Source organism: Phodopus roborovskii, unplaced genomic scaffold (assembly GCF_943737965.1).
Source record: "Phodopus roborovskii unplaced genomic scaffold, PHOROB, whole genome shotgun sequence".
Taxonomy (NCBI): domain Eukaryota; kingdom Metazoa; phylum Chordata; class Mammalia; order Rodentia; family Cricetidae; genus Phodopus; species Phodopus roborovskii.
In genome coordinates this window covers 484,510-507,451 of record NW_026125856.1, presented here as the reverse complement: position 1 = coordinate 507,451, position 22,942 = coordinate 484,510, and the positions used below count along the sequence as shown (strand labels likewise).

The 22,942-nt window shown below is 38.7% G+C and overlaps 1 protein-coding gene across 2 annotated transcripts in view; it reads right to left on the bottom strand.

The window, feature by feature from the left end:
• Nucleotides 1–22,942, bottom strand: part of Sytl4 (synaptotagmin like 4) — a 48,175-nt gene that overhangs the window by 12,227 nt on the left and 13,006 nt on the right. For both annotated transcript variants that reach the window (XM_051178824.1, XM_051178825.1), the window contains exons 2-11: nt 11,515–11,710; nt 11,093–11,308; nt 10,842–10,951; nt 10,320–10,422; nt 3,040–3,141; nt 2,422–2,497; nt 2,016–2,106; nt 1,800–1,903; nt 1,431–1,526; nt 190–368 (exon numbers count right to left, since the gene is read on the bottom strand). In XM_051178824.1, the coding sequence (XP_051034781.1) occupies nt 190–368; nt 1,431–1,526; nt 1,800–1,903; nt 2,016–2,106; nt 2,422–2,497; nt 3,040–3,141; nt 10,320–10,422; nt 10,842–10,951; nt 11,093–11,308; nt 11,515–11,624 (1,187 nt within the window). In that variant the 5' untranslated portion in view covers nt 11,625–11,710. The remainder of the gene's footprint in view (nt 1–189; nt 369–1,430; nt 1,527–1,799; nt 1,904–2,015; nt 2,107–2,421; nt 2,498–3,039; nt 3,142–10,319; nt 10,423–10,841; nt 10,952–11,092; nt 11,309–11,514; nt 11,711–22,942) is intronic.

Sequence of the window (22,942 nt, the reverse complement as noted above, 5' to 3'; positions counted from 1 at the left end):
CTCGGCATGCAATGAAACAATATGTCAACAACTTCTTCCTTGTTTTTCCCAGGCCTTAAGCTCTTTAGTATATGACATCTCACTACTTTATACCCAGAGAAGTGATAATTTTTGTTCAAGAGTATCCAGACAGATTCTAAGGTCTACTTTTTCCAACCAAAGTATTACTCAGGAGCCGGAAGCACTCACGGGTTAGAACGCTTCTTCGCTTCATCAGCATAGGCTAGCTGGTGGCATTCCTTTACATGGATGATCAGAGTCTGTGTTTTCTGCTCAAACTTTAGGGAAAAGATGATCTTGCCAGTCACAGAGATGTTCCCAAAATCACCAGCTTCACTATAGATACTCATCATGCTGCCAATGGTACTCTGAGGATAAAGCAATAACAAAAGTCTAAGGAAGACACTCCCCATCCCCGATTGCTCCCATCTTCCTTTGTGATGAAGCCAAAAGTCTCAGAAAGGCCCGCAAGGAGCCAGTACTGCCAATAGTCTTTTATCCAGAGGGTAAGTCAGTGCCAATTGCACATCCAAAATTGTTTGGGTTAGGTATTCATATCCTGGCTCACACAGACTTAGTGCCTCTTTCCCCCTTGTTTTATACAGTCTATCGATGATTTTCCCCATGTGTAGAATGGTGAAAAGGAGTGAGGAGGTAAGGTACAGCTAAGCCCATCTGTGATGTGTGTTATGCATGTTGTAACATTGGCTAGGTGGTGTTAGCTACCAGTTTAAAATGGGGCCTTAATTATTTACCTTCTATCTAATGATATATACAGAGGGAAGAGATGGGCCTGAACTGAGAACAGCAGGAAAGCCACCACTGGAAAGAGAAAGGCACCCTCCTCTATGGTAGCAGTCAGGTATATGAGGTGAGCTCTTCTTCTTCCCAAATCTGTTCACCTAAATAGATATATTTGTACTTACAGTAGATACAGGCCCTGATTATCAAAAATCCCCCAAAATGTCCATGAGGCTGCTTCATATTGAACCCTATCCAGACCTTGGTGGAAATCTGGCAAAGGCCTTTCTTGTGCCACCTGCATGTCTTTAGCATGAGAATAGGGAGTGGCTTCAGATGAAGAAGTGTGGGCTTGTTTCCTTCATGGAGTTTGTTTCCTTTCAGAGGAACAGCTAATTTTCACAAAGCTGTGGTGAAAGAATGGGCAGAGTCTTCCTCCCTTGTTGGAGAACCTCCAGATCAGAGGTTCAAACAGTCATCTAGAAGTTACACTGAGCACCTAAGCTCTAAAGTAAGGACAGGAACAAACAAACACATGCCCCCTAAGCTCTAAAGTAAGGACAGGAACAAACAAACACATGCCCCTTACCTAGGAAGAGCGACTAGGTCCTGAGTCTGCACTAGGGAGGCTGGATCTTCTTTCTTCCTGGTACCCAATGTGTATATAAGCACAAATACATAGAACATACCATGGAGGATCCACTTTGCATGCTGCCTCTGGCCAGTTTCTGGCGATGCAACTTCACCAGATGGTCAATATCCTCTTCCTCCTCCTCCTCCTCTTCCTGGAACAACAGAGACTTGGGAATTAATAAAAGAAAGGTTCAAAAACCAATGTCTTTCCTTTAGTTAAGACCAAAATAGGTTACAAAATCTCTGAGGTTTCATGTGAATATGTATGTGTGTATATGTTTGTATCAAGAAGTTACTACTCCAGAAATTGGTCATTTCACCTTTCCTAAAAAATTAAATAATTCAGATGGAAGAACTGAGTACTGAAGCCAGCTCTATATTTAAAAGTTTAATATGGTGACCAAGGGAAATGTAAGAGTACTCACCACATCTGCACTGAGGCCTGGTACAGATTTGCTCCTGTCACCCAAGATGCCACTTTCTTGTGATGCATCTTCTGGGCGAAGGTCTATTACAGATTTAGTGTATTCTGCATGAAAGACAAAACATTTACATCAAAAGATGGCTGCTGTGCTCCTCACCAAGAGCCCAGCAAAAGTATGTAGAACATGAGGCCCATGTAGCCATGAAGGGAAGGCTACCTGAAGGCCTCAGGACTTTTTTGGTGTTCTTCTTGAATATCATTTCACCCTCGTCAGCACACACTGCATTTTGGCTCCCTGGCTGAACTTCCTAAAAAGAAACAAGGGCAAGGACATGGGAAAAGACCAGCAGGTAGACCAAAGAAATGAGGGAAGTGTACTCACAAAGAGCTTATGGGTCAGATTTTAACCGGACTTGACAAACTTAAAGATAAATACAAAATCCATGTTTACACACATTTCAGCCAAGGCCTATGAAATGTTTCCAAATAAATCTGAGATAAAATTTTTAGTTGAATTCCTGATTTAAACTATGACTTGAGATAAGAAGACAGGAGTGGAAGGAGTGTGAGGAGGTGGGAAATGGGAAGGGAGAGATAAGTAAAACCAATAGCCTGCAGCTTACCTTTTCAACATGAGATTTGGGAGCAGACATCTTCTTCCATTCTGGGAAGAGTCCAGATTTATCGAAAGAATCTCTCCTAGAAGATTCAGAAGTTAGAACTAATTCATGTCTTCCCCCTTCCTCTTCTAGCCAGGCCCCAAAGCACTAGCAAGGAAGGTGAGTCATTGCCATGACAATAGCAACCAAACTGAGACATCACATTTCACATCTGAGTCAGCTTGAAGGAGTGCGAAGAGCAGGCAAGCAACTCTGCACACACACACACACACACACACACACACACACACACACCACACAAAACAACAACAACAACAACAACAACAACAACAACAACAACAACAACAACAACGCGCACACCCCCTTTCCTATGAGACAGTAGTAAAATCCTCCACAGGGCAGCATCCAGCGGCAGTTAGCTCATCCCAGGAAACTGTGCTCTGTGCTACAGCAGTTGAAGTACTAAAGAGCAACTCCTGGTGAGGTTGGAAGAAAGAGTCACTAAACAGCCCAAGGACAGAAACTAGGAACACTCAAGGCAGAAGAAACCTGCATCCTGATGCTAGAGAACAAGATGAGAGCTCAGCATGGGCAGAGGTGAGACAGATGGGGAAACTCCACCTGGAGGTGCTATCCGAGTCAGCCGTGTAGCTATCCAGACTCTCGCTCTCAGCCTCCAGAGCGCTCTTTCCACTTTTCAGCTTTGGCACTTCAAACAGCACACTAGAATAAAACCAAGACCTGGTGTTTACACTAGAATAAAAATCAAGATCTGTGCTTTATTGGAAGTGAACTCTCCTGCCTCTGGATAGGTATCTTTCCCTCTGATCCATAGTAGTAACCTGAATAATTGTTTGAACATAAATGTGAGTCAATCGTACAATGCTGGGACTCACACCTAGGGCCTCACATGTGCTAATCAAATGGTCTCCCAATAAGCTGTATCCTCAACCATGTGAGGAGACTTTTCAAACAGTCAAGTCATTCCCCATTTCTTTGGAAACTGAGTTCTGGCTCTGTAGCATAACTTGAAACTTCTAATGATCTGCCCATTCTAAGGCCTCCAGGTTCATCTTTCACCCTTCAGTCTTCTTCATACCCTACATTCCAGAAGACTAAGATCTCCTACTTTCTAAATATCCCAAAGCTGTTCTTCTTTCTATGGAGACCAGGCTGGCCTCAAACTCACAGAGATCCACCTGCCTTTGCCTCCAGAAAGCTATTACAGGCCTGAAACACCACACCTGGAAGTAATATTACAGCCCTACTCCCTGATTTCTTCGGGATGTATTCATTCATTCATTCATCCACTCATTTATTTTATGTGTATTATTTTATATGCCTTATGTATGTATATGTGCCATGTGCATGCTTGGTGCTCATAGAGGACAGTAATATGGCACAGGATCACCTGGAACCTGAGTTACAAATGGTCATGAATCACTAAATGGTTGCTGGGTCCCAACTCTAGGTCCTCTGCAAGAGGATCAAGTGTTCTTAACAGCTGAGCCATCTCTCCAGGCTCACATAGCATTGTTCTTAATACCCAAAAGGTATAAAGAATCCAAATGCTCATGTAAAACTGAAGGGATAACCAAAATATTGTATAGCAATACAAAGTAATATTGTACATCTATAAAGAGCATAAAACTCTAGTGTCTACAGCAACATGGATGAACATTGAAAAATTTTATGCTAACTGAAAGAAACCAATCAGAATGTCCAGTTTGTATGACTTCATTCAGATGGTAAATCCAGGGTATGCAAATACAGAGAGGTAGAACACAGATTAAGGGCTGGAAGAATTAGCAGGTGCTAGTTAATTTACAAAGGTTTTTTTATTTTGGTGTGGGGTGATAGCAATGTTCTGACAAGCAATAGCTTTGATGGTTGCACAACATCCTAAAATTCCTAATACTCATAGATTGAAATTTACAAAATTGAAAATTATGGTTTAATGTCATGTGAATTTTACCTCAGTTTGTAGACAACAATAAAGAAGCAATAAAATCATAACATTGGTTCTGACATCCTCTCTCTCTCAAATCACAAATCATAGTCTTTACAGTGGTCAACAAAGTCTTACATGACTGGCTTCCCATATATTTCTCTGTTTGTTTCCATATACCTACACTCCCTCAACTCAAATCCAGATTACACATGTGTCAAACTCATTCTGAGTTCTTTAGATGTACTAAGTTTTCTGTCTACAATGGTTCTACTCTCCAAATACTCTCCATGTTTGCCCCTACATTTTTTCCAAATGCTACCTGACTATTCAGACTTGCCCTAACTATCCTAACAAAAACAGCATATGTATACACGTGTTCCGGGCACTCCATATCCCTTCACTCCAGCTAATTTTTCTCCATCACACTCGACAGACTATGTATTTGATTATTTGTTTTATGTACTCCCAACTCCCAAATCCACAATCTATAAACAAGGGACCTTTTTGTGTACACCATGGTATCCCAGTACCTAAAACAATATCTGGCACATGGTAAGCTTTCACATACATTTAGCAAATAAATGAACAAAAACAAGGTAACCAAATCTATACTATCTCAACCTCAATGTCTTTGCCAGTGGAGAATAAACTTTCCCACTTGTCAGGTGATGTTTGAGATAGGTCTGTGCAAACAAACAGAAAGAGCCGAGTTGAATTCTTACGTATACAGAAGGTGAAACAGAGGTCATTCTCAAGAAACGTACCAGCTTTATCACACAAGACACAGCAAGGTGCTTAGCTTTCTTTTCTTTAGTCTAAAATCATTCTTTTATCCCCTTTGCTGCAAAATGAAAAGGAACTTCAAACAATCATTCCTCTAGAGACACTATTCAACAATGGCCCATGGAGTGTTTGGTGCTTGTATTTCTTTTCTTTTCTTTTTTTTTTCCCCTAAAGATGAATACGTTCTGATCCTGAACTGATGTAAACAACCGTAGGGCAAAAAAGCAATTATTTGACATCTGTGCAATAAAAATAAAGTCAGGGTTAGGAGTCCTGGCCTTTATCTGTATGATCTCAGGTAAATCATTTATCCTGCTTTCTTTTCTATAAAAATAAAAGGGTTGAATTCAATTATCTCTGAGGCTCCATAATTTTATGTAAAAATCACTTATGTTCACTCAATCTGTTTTCATGTTTATAATAAATAAGAGGCTTCTCAATCCAATGAGACAAGAGGTCCCAGACAGCCAGAAGCAGTAGATTTCAGAAATTGCATTCTGACCAGTGATGTCAGATGCTTTAATCAAGTTCAGCAAATAAAAGCCATTTTTAACCTTAACTACAAAGGAATAAGGGGGCCTCATCACCTGGAACAGATGACTCATGCACCCAAGGCTATCTGATAAAATCACAGTACATATATACAGTCAAACAGCACACAAGCAGAAAAACGAATGAAGAGCTCTGGTGTTGGAAAAGTGCCTGTGTTGCAGTTTTCTGCTGTTTTTAACTAATTGGCACAAATCAGCTGTACGTGCCTAATTACGCACGCTGATGATTTCTGGCAATAGATATGCACTTCAAAAGCTACTGCTACAATTAGTTAAGGAACATATTAATCACTCTCCAAAGTGTCTTCATGCCCCTTAGCAATCTCTCCTCTCCTTTCTAGGCTCTTGTTCCAGGCAAATATTGATCTAGTTCTGTTGCTAGAAATTAGTTTGTACTTTCTGAAAATTTATATAGCAAAATCATATAGACTCATAAAGGGAGTACTCTTTTTTGTTTTGTTCTATTTTTGTTTGTTTGTTTTTTGAAGTGTGGCCTCACTGTGTAGCTCTAGCTGGCTTGGAATTTGCCATGTAGACAAGGCCAGCCTTCAACTCAACAATCCACCTGCCTCTGCCCTGTCTCTAACTGCTGTGATGCTACATTTTTGTTTTGTGCTTTTCACTCATTTGTATTTTGAGATCCATTTATGATACCTTTTGTTAACTGATAAGTACTTTGTGGCTAGTTTATCCATTCTCCTGTTGGTGGGCACTTGAATTGTTTCCAGGTTTTAGCTATTGTGAATAAAGCTATTGTATACATAATAGACCCTAAAGGACACCACCAGAAAACTTTTAAAACTGAAAACTGCCTTCAGCAAAGTGGCAAAATAAAGAATTAATACACAAAATCACTAGTATTTTTACACACAAATGAAAAGCATACTGAAAAAGAAAACAGTTCCAGTCACAATAGCTTAAAAAATACATTGGAATAAACCTAACCAAGGATAAAAAAGACTTCTACGATCATCTTAAACACTGAAAAAATTAATTGAGAAGTATACTAGAAGATGGAAAGACCTCCCAGGTTCATGAATTGAAAAAAAAATCAATACGTGAAAAATCAAATTGTGAGATTGACTCTTTTACTAAAAGCAATTTACAGATTCAAATAACCCCTACAACAGTTGTAGGCTTTTCCCTAGGGCCTCTCTCTGTCCTGCTGAGCCATGGGCTTATGATCAGGTTTACAATACCAGGCCTGAATTCTTTCTGTGGAGCAGTTAGCTATTGCACGAGTGGCTGTATTTTTCCTGGCAGGTCAGTATTGTAGCATCTAGGGTTGGCTTTATGGATGCCTTATTCCTTTGATAAAGGGTCTTCCACCAAGCCTAGAGCTAGGCTGGTTGCCAAGTCTCAGTGGTCCTTCCCCTCCTTCCACATAAAGCAGTGGGTTCAGGCACATGATAATACCTGGGGTTTACATGGAATTTAGGGATTGAAAAATCAGGTCCTTGTGCTTGCAAAGCAAGCATTCCTACTGACTGGCCAATCTTCTCAGCCTCCCCAGATATTTTGTTTTCTTAAATATAGGGGATTTTTAGACTTTTGATTTGTGGACTTATGCCATCCAAGGACTTGTTTTGAAAATATCATATTATAGACACGTTAAGTTTAAAAATGAAAGTAAAGGACTTTAAAAACAGTCATACAGACAATTCCACACATTTACACCATCTAACAATGCCACAGCCATCTTAGTTTGCATAAATATACTTTATTCTGTTTTCATAAGCATAATGTAGACTTGATGAAGTGCATGAGCTCAAATGCAAGATGTTAAAACTACAAAAATGATAGAACAGCTGAAGAAAATGAAACTAAAATCTAAAGAAGATAATTTCTCCAGACCATTAAATTAAAGTCAGAAAGTGGGAAGGAAGAGACAGGGGGGAGAGAAAGAAAAATAATGTCTCAAACCAAAATAGCATGGAGGGAAAGAATAAGTTGGGGTCTCCATAGATAATTGCTTCCATCTCTCTCTTTTGCTCTTGCATCACAAAGTTTTAAAACACATTACAGAAGTAGAGGATAAATAAAATCCAATATCCTTGAGGTGGTGCCCTTAACTAACAAACAGGAAAATGTTTAAGGACATGGTACAGAAAAATTCCAACCATGCAGAAAAAAAATATCAAGAGTATGTCATTTATGAAGAAAAATAGTTCAGGATAATCATTGTTGACTTACATTCTTGTTACTAATATTCATGGAGAAGTATTTCTTTCCAGTAAATCCAACTACATCCACACAAATTCTCACACCCATGCACACCTATGTGCATTTGTGCATGTACACACACAAAGTTACCTACAAGGGTAAACATGCCGATGTGACCTTCTTCAATGGCCGAAGACAACAGAGCTACATCTACAATAGTATGAAAGAAGAAAGCACAACTCAAGTTTGTAATGCTCAGCTATGATGCTATTCAAGTACAAAGGTAATTGGGCAGGCATTCTGAACATGAAAGAATTCAATAAACATCACAAACCCTTCTTGAAGCAACTTCCCAACGATGAAATCTAGACAACCGAGAAATACAGCCAGTAAAGAATTCGGGAGTAGAGAAGAATTCTTATAAATATGAAACTAAAACTAAACCAATTTTTAAAGTCTGATGATTTATGGTTGCATAACAGAAAGAACACATCCCAAAGCATGGCAAAAAATTAAATATTTTTTGTAACAACAGCAAGAATTAAAGAAAAGATTGGGCAGTATGGATGAAAGCTAACAGTGATTGGGGAGATGAATTTGCTCCACAATTAAAGATACATATTGCTCTGGCAGAGGACCCAAGTTCAGTTCCCGGTACCCTGGTCAAGTGGCTCTGAAAGCACCTGCACACATGTGAACATGCCTGTATATGGACACATAACTTTTTAAGTAGATGCATTGTTGTTAAGAGTTAATAGCTTTCTTTTTCATAGCACAGTGCAGCATAAGAACAACATAAATTTGCCAAAATGTTATTTACAAGGGGCTAATCAGATCAAGATTGTTTTTTCTTTCTCCTTCTTTGATTTTACCTGTATTTTCCAACCTCCCTCTAACAATGCCTATATGGATTTTAGAACTAGATCAAATGATCACCAGCCTATAATTCACATCACCAGAGGAACTAGGATACAAGGTGTATTCTAAGAGATTCATATAAAGTCCCTCACAGAACTGGGAAGGGACAAGTCCCCCAGAGCTCAGGTGAAGTGGGGGAGGACAGCGAATGGAGAGAGAAGTAGGAGAAAATGAGGGGGAGGAGAGGAAGGCATGTGCGACCAGGAGGATTGAGCCTGGTTAGGAATGGAAGATAGGAAAGAGAGAGACAGAGAGACAGAGACAGAGAGAGAGAACATAAAAGAGGGAGCCAATATTGGTTTGAAGATAAAGTTGAACACAAAGAAAGGTCCAGAGAACTACAAGACTGCTCCCAACTAACAATCTCAGCTTCCGTGGAAAGGCTATCATAAATGCCCTTCCCGGAGAGTGAGATCAACAACTAACTTCTCCATGGAGCCTTCAACTAATGCCTGTTGAAAATAGGAGCAAACACCCATACATAAACACTGAGTCGAACTAGAACCCAGAAGCAGATGGAGAGGACAAGACCATGTGGCAGAAGCACATAGAGACAGCTTACCTGAACAAGGAGGAGCTAAGGGCCACTAGACTGATAGCTGGGAAGCCAGCAGGGGACTGCCTCGGCGCCCCCCTAAATATGGGTCTCAGCCAGAAGGTCTGAGCAGTCTGAGAGACCTCAGACAGTGGAGCCAGGATGTATCCCTGGTGCACAAAAGGACTTTGCAAACATATCCCCCATGGAGGGATAACTGCCTTATTCTAGAGACAGGAGAGAAGCCCTAGTCCCTACTTCACAGGACCTGTCACATCTACATGACCCCAACTGGATGGCATTCCCCTACATATGGAATTGTGGTGGGGGGATGGGAGGGGAGGGTGTTTAGAGTGCATGTGAGAGGGCAGAGAGGGTAAAAGGGAGGGAAGGGGGGAGGGAGGGCCGAAGGGGAGGGAGGGAGGGAGGGAGAGGGAACTGGGATCGACATGTAAAATAATAAATTAAAAAAAATGCTTTGACTCCAAAATTTAACTTGAAGAACAAGTTACTGGGGAAAAGGATTTCTATTTTTGTTTCCACAGAAAATGAAAAGATGTGGATTCCTTCCAGACTAATGTGGTTTGATCACACCAGACCGCCTGAAACAGAGTACAAGCTGATCCTACATTCAAAACAGCTGGACAAAGCAGCCCTACAGACTACAGCCAGGATTTCTGAATCTTCTTCGAATCCCCCATGACAGCACCCCTTACCAGCAGGAAGTAGTTTGGAAAGAACGACGCCCAAATTCCCAAATATTGTGTATAAATGTTTGTTTTCATTTAATTGGACTTTGTTATATAAAATTAAATAAAAAAAGAACATAAATTTGCCAAAATGTTATTTACGTGGGGCTAATCAGATCAAGATTGTTTTTTCTTTCTCCTTCTTTGATTTTACCTGTATTTTCCAACCTCCCTCTAATAATGCCTATTAGTTTAGAAAATTAAGTGAAACTAATAGAAAAATTGAGCAATAGTAAGTCCTTGGCTCTTACCTGGGTTCCTTCTGTTGTTCCTGAATGATCTTTCTTCCTGGCCAGATATCGGCCATCTGTGTCTGCTGCAGGAGGGCCTGTCCCACCGTCTCTCTTTTATTTGCTTCAAAACAAAAGCATGGCAGGGTAGAAGTAACCAGGACAAGGAGGGAGACAACTGTCAAAGCATCTCCCTCAGCCCCATGCTGGTGGCAAACCCCTTTAATCCCACTGCTCGGGAGGCAGAGGCAGGAAGATCTCTGTGAGTTCAAGGCCGGCCTGGTCTACAGAACTAGGCTCCAAAGCAATACAGAGAAACCCTGTCTTGAAAAAAACAAAACAAAAAAAACCAAACAAACAAACAAAAAACCCAAAAGCATCTCCCCCAAAACACACACTTGCTGATGAGACAGACACATTTTTTTTTCTTTTATGTTCCCACAAACTGGTTGAGCCCCTGGAGTTAAATGGCCACTGGCTAGACTGCAGCTTGATTCCACACAAGCCTAGCTATCCCTGACAGCCTCTAGTCTGGATCAATACCTGCAGGCTTCTTGCGCAGAGACACCCTGATTATCTCACTGCCTGTTCGGTAAGCGAAGCGGTTTACTTTCTGGTCATAGAACCAATCTCCAGTTGCTTTCTTCAGCTCTCTGGGAGAAAAGGAAAGATTAGATTATAAGTAATGACCTCTGCCATTCAACTAACCAAGTTGATGAGAAAACAAAAATCACACTACAGCCTGACTCGTCTCCCTTCTATTATGCTGTGCTGTGGTTAAGTGTGACACTCACATTTCCTTGGCGCACACCTTGCACCGCCAGGAGCCATTATTTTCCAGAACGCGGCATTCTCGACACACTAAATGATTACAACCCACACAAGTGTTGTTCTTGGGAATCAAACGGCTCAGGCCCTCCTGGCATCGGGCACAGGTCCGATCACTGTAGTGTTGGCTGCCCCTTTTGGCACCTTTCCGTTTTATCTCCAGTAGCTCATTCTTCAGTCGCCTGCCAAGACCCAAAAGAGAAGCACAAGTTGAGGCATTGAGAGTAAGACTAGTGGGTTGTGTAAAAGGGAGAAACTCAGAGCCCAGCTTGACCCCACTGAGCTGTAAAATCATATTCTAATTCCGACAGTCAGTGAAAAAGCAATGGGAGAGCCTGGGTACCCTTGGTTGGAAGCCTGCAAATGCAAACAATTCTGGGCCACTTACCTAATCCTTTTCTCATCTGCTTTTCTGAGTTCCTCATCTCTCTGCAGAACATTGAGGATCAAATCCCGTTCCATATCAGACAGAAAAGAGAGGTCTAGTATCTCCGACATGATGTATTTCGTCTTCTACTCTTTATCTTCCACTCTCTAATCTTCTTTCTTCAGAGCAACTGGTCAAGGAGAGTGACCAGAGTTATCTGAAATAAAAGAACATTACAGTTCAAAATAACCAAACAGCCCTAGAACCTTTCCCTGGGATACCTCTTTCCTTGAGTCAAACTAAAGATACAAAGTAAAAGAATCTGATCTATTCACCATTTCTACTTTCACCCTTGAACCATGTCCTACTACTACTACTATTATTATTATTATTATTTTAGAAATTACTCATGACTCTGGGAAACAGCTGGGTCATTCAGAAAAAGCATCTTCAGAAAGATCATAGAAACAGCTGGCTCAAAGTCTCCCTCCACAAAGTACGTCCTTGAAATCCAACTTTAGTATTCTGTGTTCTCAAGTTCCAAGTCTATTAACCCAAATAATAAGGCAGGGGTCTCTGCATTGAAGGGGACTATCAGTTTAGGCTCAGTTGCTATGTTCCTGGAATTTAGTTAGCTTCCTTATAATGTTTCAAAAGATTCTACCACCCCTGCTACCTCCCAAAAACTTTCATTGGCCCTACACTTGAGAGTAGCTTCTCCCATTTCATGAACATTTGGTGAACACCATTCTATGAAGTATTTTTGCAAAGCACTGGAGACACAGAGATGAGTAAATCATACTCCCTGCCTTTCAGAGATTTACACACATGAACACAGTACTCTGTGCTACATGCTATCAAGGAACTGCAAATCCAATCTATGAAAACGTACAGAAGTATCTAATTACATAGACAGGGGAGGCTAGATAGAAAGAGACAGAGAAAGAGAACACTATTCACATGTAAGGGTTTTTACAGAGCAAGTAGTTTTTACCATATTAAAATGGGTGTTTTCCAGGTGTGTGGGTGTGTGTATGTGATGTGCATGCAGGCACAAGGTTATACCAGAAGAGGGCATCAGATGTCATGGAGTTATAGGCAGTTATGACTCATTCCACACAGGTGCTGAGAACATAACCAGAGTCCTCCTGAAGAATATTATGCATTCTTATCCACTGAACCATCTTTCTAGCCCTGATGAGTACTTTTGTTGATAAAGGAGAATGGGAGGACAGATGGGTTAGAGACAACTTATATGCCTCTTGAGTATTGTTGGCAATGATGAAGCGTATAAGCCATTACATACACAGTAGAAATCTATCAAGCATCTTTGGTAATGGCTTTTGATGTGGTGGAGGTGAGGCAAAAGGCAGTTTTATTTGCTAAGATATTAAAGACACATTTAGTCCATTATGAGTTCTTCTTTGACCTATGAGTTAATTAGAAGTGTCTGGTAAATTTTCAGACAGTATTGAGATTAGAAATATCTTTTAAAATTAACTTCTTATTTAATTTCCTTGAAGTCAAAGATTGTGCTTTGTATGAAAAATAGGATTTTTCATTTACTGAGACTTATGTTACAGTCTAGTACATTATTAGTTCTTGAGGTAAATATTCCAAGTGTGCTTGAGAAGTATGCTTCCAACTGGATATATTTCACTTAAATCAAGTTTCTTGTACTGTTAAACTGGTTTATATATTTAATATTTTTTTGGTTTTAATTTTTTGAAACAGGCTCTCATATAAACTAGGCTGGCCTCAAACCTGCTATGTAGCAAAGGATGTTTATCTAGCCCCACAGATTTTTTCATGAGACTACCCTGTACTATCCTAGTAATTACTTCTGAATATTTTTATTATTTCTACTTCTTTCCCAGTTTGGAGTTCTGGGCCTAGGCCCAGAACAAGGAATAAGCAGCTTCTTTAATTCGCATGTATTTAATGCTAAAGATGAGGACAATATTCCATGCAAATACCAAAGTAAAGGGGAAACTGTAAATTTATCAACCAGAAGAGAAATTTGACATATTTTTTCAAAGGAAATACATAAGCAAGTTGAACAATTAGTTTGGTTTAGTGAACATATTTAGAATTCTACATGATCTGTACCCTGGTCCTATAGATTAAGAAATATTAGTGTATAACTATTAATTCTAACTCCAATAAAGCTAAGTTTTGAGAAGAGAAGGAGCAATCTTTTGTTTTCTTTATTCCTCTCCCCTATATTAAATCCCAACTGTGGTTTCCCCTCCCTCCACTCCTCCCAGCATCACTCCCCTGTCCTCCTGATCCATTTCCCTTCAGAAAAGAGCAGCCCTCCCAGAGATATCAACTGAACACTACATAACAAGTACAATAAGACTAGATATATACCCTTATATGAAGGAGCAATCTTAAAGTATCTTAAATTCCAAAGATAGCATTGAAAATGAAAAAAGACAGCATGAATAATGAAAATAGTAGCATCAGACAGCGTTGGATGCAAATTGTGACCATTTATTAGCTATATGACCTTAGGAAATACCCTACCTAGAAAGTCATTCAGATAAATGCATTTCCTAAATAGCACTTAAATTAAAAATGACTATTGGTGTTCAAAAAATGAAAAGTGATGCAAATTAGAAAACACCTCTTGCAGGAGAAAGAAAATCCAATAGATTTTATTGTGCTACATTTGTTGAACACACTAATACCCTCTCTCTCTCTCTCTCAAACATGGAGGCTATTTATAAATGTGAAAACAGTAATATTTGGGTTCAACTTAGAAACTTCTGTCTGATATAACTTCCTTGAAAGAAATTCTTGAATATGGACTCACACAGCAAGGAGCTTAGGTCACCAGACATTACAGTATGATTTCAATGTATTGATGATTTCAATGAGTGTCTTCACTCAGAGATCCATTTGTACTTACGTGTTTTGATTTAGATCCACAAAAACTGAAAAGTGGTAATGGAGCTGAGATAAGACAAAACAGGTGTTTTCCTGATGCAGTGTGGGTATTGGTCTGAAATACTTGGACTATGTGACTCTGTGTAAACTGCTACACCACTTCCCTAGTGCCTTCTTTATTTGTAAAAATTTATTACACATTTTGAAACTGGATTTACATACCTGAGATTATTTTGTATGGGTTAAGTGAGTTTTAAAATACATGAAGTGCATGAAGTTATGTGAACATGGAGATGATGTGTAGTGACTTTATAAAAGGGGGGATGGGATGGAAAGGGAGGGTGGTAGGGAGGGTAGAAGAGAGGGAGGGAGAGGGACAGAGAGGGAACTTGGATCAATATGTAAAATAAGAAAAATAAATAAATAAATTTTTAAAAATTAATAAATAAGTAAATAAATAAGTCTCACTCATTATAGGGAACCTAGTGTTCCACTGAGCTACACCAGCATGGGTCATCACTTTATATATGTAAATTCAGCTTTTCTGATTCTACTGCATTTTGGAAAAATGTTCATTTGATTTTAAAGAATATGGGTCTATCACGAATTAAACTCTAGCTAGATAGTATGTGATGCTTTCAACCTTTTTAAAATAAGAAATCACACTGATATCCTTACATATAACTAAAGGATTTCTGAAAAACTGACCAATGCTCAAGGGCTAAAAGGCTGAGGTGATAGTTAATATTTTTCTAAGCTTACAAGTGCTAATTACATTATGTTTTACATGTCAACTCTAATTGATTAACAGTCATTTCCCACCAAAGAACAATGAACAATTTTGGTAAAAATTAAATATTACTAAACATAAAGGAAGGAACTTGATTTCTTGAAAGGATGTTACTTTATCCATGAAGCCCTACATTAAACTACTCTTACTAAGTCAATATATGGTATACACAGACACTGTTTTAACTTTCTTTTTATTTATTCTTTGTGGCTTTCACATCATGGATCTCAATCCCATTTATCTCCCCATTCCTTCAGATCTGCCCTCTGCCTTTGAAAAATCCCCCCAAATAAAATAAAATAAAATTTAAAACAGAAAAAGAAAAATCTGATCATGGAAGATAATGTGTGACACAGTGAGTCACACCGTATATGCTTTAGTCCATAGTCTTTATTTGGCAGTGTTTATTGCAAAGGGACATTAGTCTGGTTTGAGGCCTCTGCTTTCTTTCACACTATTGGTAATGCATCCTTACTGGGACTCCTCTTAGTTATCTTGCTGTTACCCTGGGTTGTGGAGATCCTCCAGCTTATGCAGTTCCTGCCCCTCCATGTGCTTCAGCAGATCACAGATGGGGTGGATTTTGGGTTGGGCCAACTCATACGTGCAGGGTTGGTCAGCCAGCCAGGTCTCCACCATCCTCACCACCAGGGCAAGCTCTCCAGTGTTGCCTTGGCTAATTCACCTTATGCAGCAAGGATCAAGGGGTGGACTGGTTTTCCTGTTTTCATGCCCTCAGGGCCATCTCACCCATACCTACACCACCAGTGCTAGCTCTACTACAGACACTAGTTTGTTATGAGAGACTACATTACTAGATGCCATATTCTGCATGCATTTGAACATAGTTATTTAAAGGTGATTTGGTAATGTCTAACATATAATGTGATTGTACATACATGTTTGAAAGATGACAACTTAAACTGAACTACAAACTTGTCATAATCATTGAGAGTTGCCAAAGTTTACTTCTACCAAAATTCAAGATGAAGTAACAAAGAACGTGTATCTTCCCTGCCTGAAAGCACAATCATACAATAATTGTGTTTTATATATTTTGAATATGAGGCAATGTGAGGTTGTGATCTCTATGAGATGGGGAATACATGGGGTGAGCCTTGTCATTTTTCTAACAAACTGTCTTAAGTGAGTTTTCTGGCCAAAGTATAGAGGAAGAAACCAGGAAAACCCTACTAAGCTTCCCAGATTGAGAAGTCTGAGAAGCTGAGCAAGTCTTAGGTGGCCAGAGTTCTTGAGACAGAGTATGTGATAGAAGAGCATAAGAAGAAACCTTCAAGTGCCTACATGAGGCCTCCTTCAAGCATTTAGCAAAGGATCAACTAATCCAAGGCATCCCTGTGATGAAAGTACTGTAAGTCATGGAGTGACCCATCTGAAAGGATTCAAAAGTACTGTGCCTATCATTTAAGTAATACGAGCAACAGTGTCTATTTCTATAGCCAGACTATAAAACCTCATGATTCACTAACCACTGGCTCCAGAACTAAGTCTTATTACCTCAGTAGTGGGAAACAATTAGGCCTACATTATGAATTGTTCTGAACCTGCCTACCAAATCTAACCAGAAAAACCTGAAAGGATCAATCTATTTTCAAGTAACTTAAGTGCTTCCAAACAGCTTCAATAAGTCCCAAAACAGAGCTCAAGAATGTTTACAGAATAAAAATACACAATAGCTAATGAAGTAAAATTTATCCATATCTAGTACCCATGAAAAGTTAACAGACCTACCAAAAATCAGGAAAATTCAGTGCATAATATGGAACAAGATCAATTAAAAATGTTCAACAAATTCCAATATTGGAATTAATGGAATCATTAAGAATGGCTACTATGGCTGCATTTCATGTGTTTAAGAACTCAAGTAGGATATGGAATCTGTAAAATAAAAGAGTGAAGTCAAGCCTAGAAATATAAAACTACAGTGTTGGAGATCAAGCATACATAACATGACATTTCCATTAGCATGAAGACATGATAAATGATGCACAGCAAGAAAAAAGTATAAAAGAAATATTACTAGTTGCAGGACAACTCCAAACTGGTATACATGTAAATACTCTGAATAATGAATGAAAGTAGGAACACTAAAAAGTTCAGAAAAATAATGAAAGAAATTTGAAAAGTACTGTTAAGTTCACAGATATAAGAAGCTTTAACAAACTTCAAGAATAATATACTAACAAAGTAATGACATGTAACATTCCATAGTCAAAACACTTAAAATCAAAAATAATAAGAAAAGTTAGACTAAGGGGACAAAGGTACATTGCATACCAATATACAGAGATGAGGAAAGCACATTAATTATTGAAATCAATTATTGAAAACAGTGAAACAACATCTCTAAGATATTAAAAGGAAAAATACAATCTACTTAAAATCTACATCACAGGAAATATTATTCAAACAGGCTAGAAGGATGGCTCAGTTGTTAAAGGTCTTACTGATCTTACAGAGGCCTGGATTTTAATTCCCATCGCTCATGTCAGTGGATCACAACTGTGTGGAATGCCAGCTCCAGGGAGTCCGATACCTTTGGTATTTTCAAGCACCTGCACTCATGAGCTCATACACTACATAAACACACATAATTAAAAATAAAATCAATCATTTAAAACTGGGAGAGACATAAAAACCCTTTTCAAACATGAAAAAGTTGGAAGAATGAGGGGTTGGAGAGATTGTTCAGTAGTTAAAAGCACCAGCTGCTGCTTTTCTTGGGCATCTTGGTTAGCTTCTCAGCACCTGCATATTGGCTCATACCATCCATAACAACAAGTTCTCTTCTGACCTCCATGTACACACATGGTACACAGATATATGGGCAGGCAAAACATCCATACACATAAAAATAAAAACTATTTTTGAAAAGGAAGACCAATGGGGTTATAAGAGACCCAGGGCCTCATACATACTGAGTTGTAGATACAACTTAATGAAGGATTTTATGTATCTACCTATTCAAGCAAAAATTACAACAGAGTACAAAGAAAATTTTATATCTCACTCAATTTTGTGCTGCTATGACAAAACACCACTGACTGGATAATTTTATAAAGAAAAATATATTTGGGACTGGAAAGATGGCTCAGAGGTTATGAGCACTGGCTGCTCTTCCAAACTTCCTGAGTTCAATTCTCAGCAACCACATGGTGGCTGGCAACCATCTGTAATGAGATTGGTACCCCATCTGGATGGATGCAGGCATAAAGCTGTATACATAATAAATAAATAACTCTTAAAAATATATTTGACTCATGTTTCTGGAGCTGGAAACTTTAACATTGGGGTATAATATCTAGCCTTTTTAATTTAGGGGCTTAAAATATTATTTATAATTTTATAAATTATTTTACTGATTGATTTTATCTTTATGGTGATAAGGGACCCAGGGGCCTCACATATACTGAGCCATAACCCAACCCTTGTGGATATAATTTAATGAAGGCTGTTTAAGTAGCTTCAGTATATTTTCATATAAATATGTGTTGACTAGTTTTCTGCCAGTTTGACAGAAGCTAGAATCTTTTTTGGAAAAAAAAACTTGATTGAGAAAATGTCCCCAATAGAAGAGCCTGTGGGCATACCACCTGTGGTGCATTTTCTTGACTGATGATTGATGTGGGAGAACCCAACTCACTGTGGGTGGTGGCACCCCTGGGCTGGTGGTCCTGGGATCTATATAAAGCAAGCTGAGCAAGCCTTAATGAGCAAGCCAGTAAGCCGAATTCCTCCATGGTCTCTGCATCAGTTCCTGCCTACAGGTCCCTGCCTAGAGTTCCTGCCCCAATTTCTCTTCATGGTGAACAATACAGTATAAGAGAAAATAAACCCTTTCCTCCCCAACTTGCTTTGGGTCATGCTGTTAATCACAGCAATAGAAAGCAAACTAGAACAGTGTAGATAATGTATTTTGTTCATATTCACTACACATTGCCCTTTTTTACCTCCTCCCCACATACACACACTGATAACCTTCCTATTCCAAAACAGTTCCCCTTATATATTTATATATTTTTAAATTCAGATTCTGAATATGGAATATTCAACATTTATCTTTTTGAATCTGACTCATTTCACTTCACACATCTTAGAAGGTCCTGTTTGTTCAATCATCCCATTGCAGAAAGTACATGCACAAAGTACATGCACAAAATAGAAAGGAAGGGGTATAGAAAGAGAGATCTCAACTACTATTTTAACAAACCCACTTCCACACTAACGTCATAAGTCCATCACTAAGGGTGGAGACCTCATAATAAAAACATCTCCCTCTAGTCCCACATCCCAACACTGTTTCCATGAAGATTAAGTTCTCAACATGTGACTGTTGGAGAACACATTCAGACTACAACAGGAGCAGAAGCAATGGATATGTACATTATCTTACATTATTCTATATAATATTATGATTATTAGTTTCATGTAGATTATTATATATCAATTATATCTTATAATATTAGTTCTACTTTTTAAGATTAAATGTACAAACTTTCTTTTGTAATCATGGATTTTACCATCACAAAATGTGTATAGGGTTTTAGGAAGTTTTAAATTAATTAAGACATTAAAATAGTTTATGTAAAAGTTTTTCAAATAGAGAACAATATGAGCTAGATTTTAAATATTCCTTTATGTAATTTTATAGCCTTGTACCACATCTATGAAAATTATGAACTATATATCATTTCACCTCCCTCTTCTCCCTCCAACCCATGTTCCTCTAAATAAAGACTTTCAAGAAGTTTTTCACAATTTGTTAAAAAAATACAGACTGCACCATGATCAGAGATTGGAAGGCAAAATCATAGCAAAATGAATACCTGGAATTGTGAGCATTGTTATTTAGTTAATATATCTAACAAGGTATTTCATTTTTAGATGCATGCATGCATTTTGTGAAAAAAAAATCAAATATAAAATGAACATTGGTTAGAATCAGATTTTCAAGAAGCCAATGATAAACTAAATATTTGTTTAAAATCACTGCTCTTGGAGCTGGTGAGATGGCACTCTAGGTAAAGTCACTTGCCATACCAGCCTGATTAACTGAGTTCAATCCCCAGAACCCATATAAAAAGCCAGATACTGTGGTACATATCTGCCATTCCTATGACAAGATGGAGGCAGAGACCAAGGAAGTGCCCAGAAGCACACAGAGCCAGCTAGCCTAGAGTAAGCAGTGCACAGCACAGAAGAAACAGCAAAAATGAGACAAGGTAGATGGAGAAAACTAACTCCCAAAGGTTGCTCCTCCCCACATACCCTCACTCACATAAACCTTCTATCTCTCTCCACCATCATCATAATATAGTAAAAGCAGATAATATCACTGCTCTCACCAAAATGAGTACAAAATATTTTTACTTTTAATAAATGTTAAAGCCTTCTTCATGATATTTACATTTCATTCTCCCTTATTTCTACATGCTTCATAATATGCTCTTTGTACAGCACTAAATAAATGTACAAATTTGATGGGTTAAAGTTGAAATAATAAGGGCAAGTAATCAAAAATCTTGAAAAAGCTGCTTACAGGAGAATTGAGGGAAAACATTCTTATAAATCCCTACCCTATGTTTTCTGAATCTGCTTGTATAAAAACATGCAAGGTAATGTTAACTAGGAAACAGTCAGTCATTCCGGTGACTGCAGTGTGGTTGTTCTGGTACACATAATGCAGCATAGAACTCTGTGCAGTCTTAAAGCACATGTCAACGTGGACTCTACTTTCTGTCACCAAGAAAATGACAATATTTGAATCAGATTGTTGTAAAGCACTCACAATTAGTACCTGTTACCTGTATGAGATCCCAAAACATGGGTGAAAGGTAGCTCTTAAGCTTTGAAAATCCAGTGCCCATGTGGGTTTACTTATTTGATAATCTAAAAGGATGCACAAAATGACTTTGGGAGCACATTCCCTATGGAAGGATATTCCCTTAGCCTAGAGACAGGAGGGAAGGACTAGCCCCTACTCCAAATGACTTGACAGATTTAGATGACCCCTCCTGGAAGGCATCACCCTACATGTTGAGTGGGGGTGGGGGGTGGGATGGGAGGATGGTCGGGGGCAAGGGAGGGTGGGAGAGAAGGAGGGAGGGAGGGACAGAGAGGGAACTGGGATCGATATGTAAAATAAGCAAAATAAATAAAAACAAAAAATAAAAAATAGATAATCTAAAAAGAATAGATTTGATTTTAGAGTGTGGTAAAGTAAGACAAAAAGTTGAGAGGATGTGGTCAATCTCTAGAACTTCAAACAAACAAAACCATGCCACATAGAAAAGAAAGCTTTCACTCCACATTTACAAGGCTGAACGAAGAACCACAACTTAGGATAATCTCAGCTTACATACCAAGACTGTGTCTCAAAAAACAGTAGGGCAAGGAAAAGAGGAAAAGGACATGGGGAAGAGAAAAGAAGAAGGATGGAAGGAGATATGGGAAGGGAAAATGTGGTAATATAAAAAGGAGGCGGGGATGGGGGTAGACAAGCAGCTAGCCTCTAGGGATTCAGTGCTTGCAGAAATCCTGTCTGGATGCTGCTACACACAAAGGAACTAGCTGCAATATAATGTCCACATTGGAATACTGTGTTGCTTGCTGTATCAACTGTTCCTTTCCATTTTAGGGTGATCCCCCCTCTAGAAGTGTTTAATAAATACATTCATTATGCCTTAACTATCTAGTCTACACTACTGAAACTTAGCACAGATTCAAATGGTAGAACTGTCAGATTTCAGATTTGACATCTCAAAAGTTTAAGAGGTTTTTTGTTGTTGTCATTATTTATTTATTTTTAATCTTTTATTTATTTATTTATTTTTTTGGTGCATTCCATAGTGAACTCCATTAACTGTTGCTAGGACAACAGCAATGTCTGAAGGAGATCAATCAAAAGCACTATCACAATTATTATCTATGAATATTCAACCCCCTTCTGCCTCCTGGATTTGTAATTATGTTTATCTAGCCCCACAGATTTTTCCATGAGACTACCCTGTACTATCCTAGTAATTACTTCTGAATATTTTTATGATTTCTACTTCTTTCCCAGGTTTGGAGTTCTGAATTCTGCACTGTGAACAAAATGTTCACTAAGTGCACCAACTATGTTCTAAGCACCATGCAAGCTAAAGGAACAAAGCATAACCCATGTTCACAAAGAAGCAGCACTTGAAAATATAATCATGTAAAAAAATAAGCAAGAAAAAAATATACCCATATTGGGTATATAATGCTGTACTTAGAGGCCATGTCTTTTTAAATGAAGTTCCAGTGCCAAATGCAGGATAACTTCCCATGAATTGTTGTTCAAGGAGCCCCCAAAGGTTCTCCCAAATTGCTCTTGGTTGCTCAGCAGAATCAGACAAGACACTGTTGGTGAAAAAAAAAAACTATGCACTTGGATAATTAAGATGGAATTAAATTGGAAGCATACTTGCCACAAGCTAGCATTAATGGTGTTGGGAGGTGCTAAGCAGGCTGCTGGGTGAGAAAAATCATCAACGGTCTTACCCAGCTGTGACCTCTATATGATTCAATAATGACTTCCCAGGTAAGTGCAACAGGGGCATGTCTATTAAGGGCAGAACCAACTACTTTCTAGGTAGAGTTGACGCCTGCTCCATGGTAAGAAATGCATGCCTATTAGTGTGAACCTGATCAAAAGCCTCTCTAACTAGAGAGACCACGGGCTTTAGTGAGGGATGTAATACTGATGTTTTGTTAAATGTAACT